Source organism: Haematobia irritans, chromosome 4, assembly GCF_050003625.1.
Source record: "Haematobia irritans isolate KBUSLIRL chromosome 4, ASM5000362v1, whole genome shotgun sequence".
In the NCBI taxonomy this organism is placed as follows: Eukaryota; Metazoa; Arthropoda; class Insecta; order Diptera; family Muscidae; genus Haematobia; species Haematobia irritans.
Window position 1 is genome coordinate 33,972,215 of NC_134400.1, and position 5,418 is coordinate 33,977,632.

At 31.2% G+C, this 5,418-nt stretch overlaps 2 protein-coding genes across 5 annotated transcripts; both read right to left on the reverse strand.

Moving 5' to 3' along the window:
• Nucleotides 1-232: 232 nt before the first annotated feature.
• Nucleotides 233-910, reverse strand: LOC142233035 (mitochondrial import inner membrane translocase subunit TIM14). The gene is made up of 3 exons (XM_075303811.1): nt 787-910; nt 488-727; nt 233-424 (listed from the first exon to the last, which is right to left on the reverse strand). Exons 1-3 carry the CDS (start codon nt 787-789, stop codon nt 311-313), a joined length of 357 nt encoding a protein of 118 aa, XP_075159926.1. The 5' UTR covers nt 790-910; the 3' UTR covers nt 233-310.
• A 1,322-nt stretch (nt 911-2,232) lies between these two features.
• LOC142233033 (uncharacterized) lies at nt 2,233-5,149 on the reverse strand. Of its 4 annotated transcripts, none has more exons than XM_075303807.1 (3): nt 4,899-5,149; nt 4,009-4,136; nt 2,233-3,945 (listed from the first exon to the last, which is right to left on the reverse strand). In XM_075303807.1, the coding sequence occupies exons 2-3, from the start codon at nt 4,120-4,122 to the stop codon at nt 2,683-2,685; spliced, it is 1,377 nt and encodes a 458-aa protein (XP_075159922.1). In that variant the 5' UTR covers nt 4,123-4,136; nt 4,899-5,149; the 3' UTR covers nt 2,233-2,682. The 4 variants fall into 4 exon arrangements, with proteins under 4 accessions (XP_075159922.1, XP_075159924.1, XP_075159920.1 ...); XM_075303809.1 differs by having other exon boundaries at nt 4,009-4,102; nt 4,899-5,148; XM_075303805.1 differs by having other exon boundaries at nt 4,009-4,178; nt 4,899-5,148.
• Between the last annotated feature and the right edge of the window lie 269 nt (nt 5,150-5,418).

A 5,418-nucleotide genomic window follows, 5' to 3' on the forward strand; every position in this document is an offset into this window, starting at 1 on the left:
TATACTAAAAGATGGGTCTATGACAATTATTTCTTGGCGTTACATACAAATGCACAAACTTATTATACCCTTACCACAGTAGTGGTGAAGGGTATAATGAATCTGACTTCCCTGCTGAACCAAATTCTATCGTTTTCTTTTGAGTTTAGACGTAGCGCTGCTGCTATTTTCCTATGGGTATATGAATGAGCAAGAACTACAACACAACAATATATCAACTTCCAGATGCAGATTCTTGTTGTACAAATGTAATATTATTTCAAAACATAACTAAATATACATTAACAATTGAAAATCTTCAAACAAAAGCCTACTTAGCATTGTCCATGAAATCCTTGGCTTCATTAATTTTAGCAGCCAAATATGGAGAACCACCACGATCCGGATGATTCAGTAACATAATTCGTTTGTGAGCATCTTTCACCTAAAATATATAGACATCAAAGTCAAAATATAATTCGTTCCTTCCATGTGGTTGTGGTCAAACCTTGGATTTGGATGCACTAGGACTAACACCCAATATTAAAGATGCTTCTCTCTTGTTCATTTTTGGATCAAACCCTCCCTTATAGTATTTGGCATTGGCCAAAGACTCAGCATCAAATTTTGGCAAATTCTTCATTGCCTCATTGAATTTGGTGGTCATGGCCGGCATACGACGCATAACATGTTTACCAGCAAATCCAACAGCTGCCAATCCTAAGCCAGTTAATATTATCGATGATGCCTAAGATATGAAATTTAATTAATAGAGTGTAGGAGTTATTTTATTTTATATAAAATTACCATTATATATTTTTTTTTTTGATATAATTACATCTAATTGTTATGAAAGTGGTGGGAATAAAAACGATGTGAAGTGTCAATGCAATTCTTTATGTAAGAGAAACAGAGTTGTTTGTGTAGAAAGTGACATATGACAATGATACCTAAATAAACACATGCACGTAAACGCAATTCATTCACAATAAAAGAAATTGGAGATGCCGTTAATTAATTTAAATATTTTAACAAAAACAAACCAAGGACGATCTTCAATCAAATTTTTAAACTTTTCGGATTATTTACTTTGACCAAATATTCTTTATGAACAAAATTTTGTCAAAATTTTATTCCCATAGAAAATTTTATTAAAAATTGTATTCCCATAGAAAATTGTAATCCTATAGAAATAAAATTTTTTTTTAAATTTTACTTCTATAGAAAATTTTGTTAAAATTTGATTCCTATAGAAAATCTTGTCAATGTTTTATTCCCATAGAAAATTTTGTCAAAGCTGTATTCCTATAGAAAATTTATGAATAAAATGAATGGTGACATAATTATTGTCAGTGAGAAACATGATTAGTTCAAACGGCTATTATGAAAATGCAAAATCAATTTATCTGTATCTACAGTAATACATTTTTGACAAAATTTTCTATGGGAGTAAAATTTTTACAAAACTTTCTATAGAAGAAAATTTTGACAAAATTTTCTATATGAATAAAAATTTGACAAAAATTTTTATAGGTATAAAATTATAACAAAACTTTCTATAGGAATAAAATGTTGACAGAATTTTCTATAGGAATAAAATTTTGCCTAAATTTTCTATAGAAATAAAATATTAACAAAATTTTCTATAGAAATAAAATTTTAATAAAATGTTCTATAGGAATAAAATTTTGACAAATCTTTCTATACACTCGTAGAAAAAAGTCTGCTAAAAACAGCAGTCGATGTCTGCTGTTATATTTTTGTACTTCAGGGCCAAATGAACAACAATTTATAAAATGTTTAGGTTATAAATTTTCCCCAAAGCATATTTAAGAACCAAAAGTAGTTTTTGGTATATTTTTGCACTGTAATATACTTACAAGCTCCTAAATACGATCAGCAAACATTTTGTTTGCTGTTATGCCTCAATTCGATAAATGAAAATGTTTGCTATTTCAGCAAGCAGTGACTGCTGTCCCTTTTTCAGCAGACTTTCTGCTGTTTTAGCAGACTTTTCTGCTGTCCCTACTTCTTTGGGTGTAGGAACAAAATTTTTTATAGAAATAAAATTTGGACAGAATTTTCTATGGAAATAAAAGGTTAATAAAATTTTCTATAGGAATAAAGTTTTTACAAATTCTCTATGTAAGAGAAGCAGAGTTGATTGTGTAGAAAGTGCAGTATTGCGAGGTTTAGCGTTTTCCCCAAATTTAGGGGGAAACATTTCTGGTGATGAAATATTTATATAAATAATTTCTTTTCAATAGGTTTTATTTTATTTATAAAGTTACAATAATTCAACATCTTTAGAAGTAAATTCACTTTTGTGCATAATTTTATATAAATTTTTTCATATATACATAGGCTTGGGAAACAAAACAAAAAAATTCAAATATTTTCACAGTACCTTTTACCAATAAAAATTCTTTTCTTATTCATACAAAAAGTAAATTGAAATGGGGATTTGAAAAATTGTACGAAAGTATGTATAATATATTTTTTTTTTTAATTTGCATATGTATACACTGCAAAGTCTTTTGAGAGGAAATAAAATAAATATACTTACAGTTCAATAAAATATTGTTAGGAAAAAGTTCTTTATATAAATTTTCTAAATTTCTTGCCGTCACAAAAAATCTTATTCGGATTTTCGAAAATCATGATATGATAGGATCTCTAATTTTCGGTATTAAGGTGCTCTGGTCATAGTATTTGTTCCATATCCGCGTGCTCCTGTTTGAGATGCCTTTTCAGTTTAGAAAGAAATTTAAATGTCATTGGGCAATAAGGACATGCATTTTCACCATGAGTAGCTAGATGTGTTCGTAAATCGGTGCGACCTCTGAAACCCTTATCACACACGGCACATTTAAATTTTCGTTTAGCCTCATGTCTGTGCAAGTGTTTACGTAGAGCTCCGAGAGTTTTAGGTCGTTTTCCACACTCCAGACATAGTAAATCATTGTTATTACTTGGCATATCATTTGCAATTGTTTTACATGGTCCCGAATGCCAATAGTCCTTATGACGTTTCAAACGTAGTCTCGTTCTATTTTCTTGGCCACATATTTCACAATTGAATATGGTCGCATCGGCATGATAACGAATATGTTCTTCAATGTAGTAATGTGTTCTAAGCTTACACTGGCAACATGTAATATAACATTTTCTACCAGGATGTTGAGTATGACAATGGCCTTGCAAAAGTGTAAATGTCGTGGCAGTGTTTCTGCAATAGGGACAATGAAGTACAGGTCGCCATTGGGCTATAATTGCATCAAGTTCAGGTATTGTCTTTCTTTTTTCATATGATCTTTGCATTGGATCGGAATCATTGCGTTCCTCATCCGAAGAATTATATTCTATATATTCTTTGTTTTCTTTTTTGCTGATGGCATTTGTGTTATGGACTTTGTTAACATCTGCTTTGTAATACATAGAACTTGTTTCTTGGAATTTAGTATATAATTCGTGTTCACTTTCGTTGTGTATATCGATTAATTCCAATTCAGGTTCTTCTTTTACAACAATTTGATCGAAGCCATTTGTAATATAATCTGTTTTATCAGATTTGACATCAACTGGAAACTCTGCTCTGCTTTCGTCATTATCAAGACCCGGAATTTCACTCAACTTTATGCACTTATCGTTAATTTTTTGGCCATGAAGCACTGACTCTTGAAATTTATGGAACTCGAAAATCATTTTCCAACAATCACAGCAAATTTTAATCACATTTGTTAATTTGATATCAAAAAACCTATTTAGTATTTGAAGAGCTTCGACATTTTCTTCCAGGGATGATACGTCCGTGCTAGTTGAGCATAACATACATGTGGTACCTTGAGACACCTGTTGTGTTTTACCAACTGTAGTAGCAGCTTTCTGCTGGAAACGCCAAAAGTTTGCCATACGATCCCAACAGTTGACGCAAATAGAAGTTAATTCAAGGTTTGTATTCAGGAACTACAAAGATAAGATGTAATGGATAATAATGGACAGAGAAATTTCAAATTTTTATTATTTTACCATTGCATCGAAGTACTCAGTTGTTATTCTATACACTTCGCAATCATCATAGAGTTTTTTGTAATTTTGGTTTGTGCAATCTCTGGTACACAACCTGCATATAATTTTGACCATTGTTATTAGAATATCTGGAAACCAAAAGATAATGCAACACCCGCATTCTCTTGTTGCTTAAAATCATATAAAAGTTTTTGCTATATCATATTCCATCGGCGGAGTTTTAGGGGCTCAACTGCAGTTTATGGGCCCCTCGCCGAATTGCTTAAAATTAATATATGTTGTATCATTCGGTGAGCTGATTCCAACAAAGTGACCCATACCCGGGTCTTGAGATATAGCCCTCCAAATGGTCAATAAAAACTTGATATATCTCTTTTGTTTTTTGCCCAATCTAGACAAACTTGGTATCATATGAAAGCTTATTCAAGTATTAAAAAAAATATTTTTTTAATACTTAATTTAGTTTGGGAGATATAAATAAAAAAAGAAAATTTTTACCCTATTTTTTTGTTATTTTCGTTATATCTCAAAAAGTCTTCGATTATACCCTAACATTTTTTTATACATAGCTTGAAAGCCTATATTCTGGCTTTTCGATTGATGTACAACATGTCTTTATAAGTCCACTTTTAGCAAAGTTATGGAGTTTTTATTCTGAGTAGAAAAAAATAAAATGTATTATTACTGAAATAATTTTTGTATGTTGTAAGTATTAACCCAAGGGGGAAAAGTGGCCGGACGGACAGAGTCCAAAGTGGGGGGGGGAGAGTAAATATTTTCTTCGGCGAGGGGCCCATAAACTGCAGTTGCTCCGTTTTAGGAAACAAACATCGTCTAGATGAATATTGAATCGATATTTTAATAATTGGGTAAAAAATTATAGTGATTACCAATCTTGAAAGTGCAGCGCGAATAAGTTTTTTACAAGAATAATAAACAAATAATCTGATTAAAAGTCATTCTGTAATCAGTGTTGCCATTTCCTCAGTGGTACCGGACTGCATTTATCAAAATTCATCTTTTTCTCAGCCACACGAAAAGAAAATGGGCCGTTCAAACAAAGCAAAATCCTAGATTATTTATTGAGCGGTTAGATTATAAGTTTATCAAAACGAAATTTCTGTATTTGTAATAACATTGTGAATCGAAAGAATTCAAAGCACTAAACAGGGTGAATGTAAAAAATATTAAAATATGAACATTTCCGTGTGTTCCCATAATGCGCCGTTCAGAGTTTAAGTTTATCCGGACGACAAACGCAAAAAATTGTGAGCGATAACAAAATAAAACGATAAATGGGGTATCGATCACATGACAATGCTAACGACTATCAAACCTTTTTTCGAAAGGTTAAAGTGTAGTTCACTTTGGGTTGAGTGAAGTACCGAATTTATTCTAATAATTGGTTGA

Excerpts from the sequence above, each read along its gene's own strand:
- LOC142233035 (XM_075303811.1), bottom strand. Across the intron at positions 425-487 it reads CTAGTGCATCCAAATCCAAG|GTGAAAGATGCTCACAAACG; the intron begins GTTTGACCACAA and ends TATATATTTTAG.
- LOC142233033 (XM_075303807.1), bottom strand. The coding sequence starts at position 4,122 with ATGGTCAAAATTATATGCAGGTTGTGTACCAGAGATTGCACAAACCAA. Across the intron at positions 3,946-4,008 it reads CTGAGTACTTCGATGCAATG|TTCCTGAATACAAACCTTGA; the intron begins GTAAAATAATAA and ends TTATCTTTGTAG.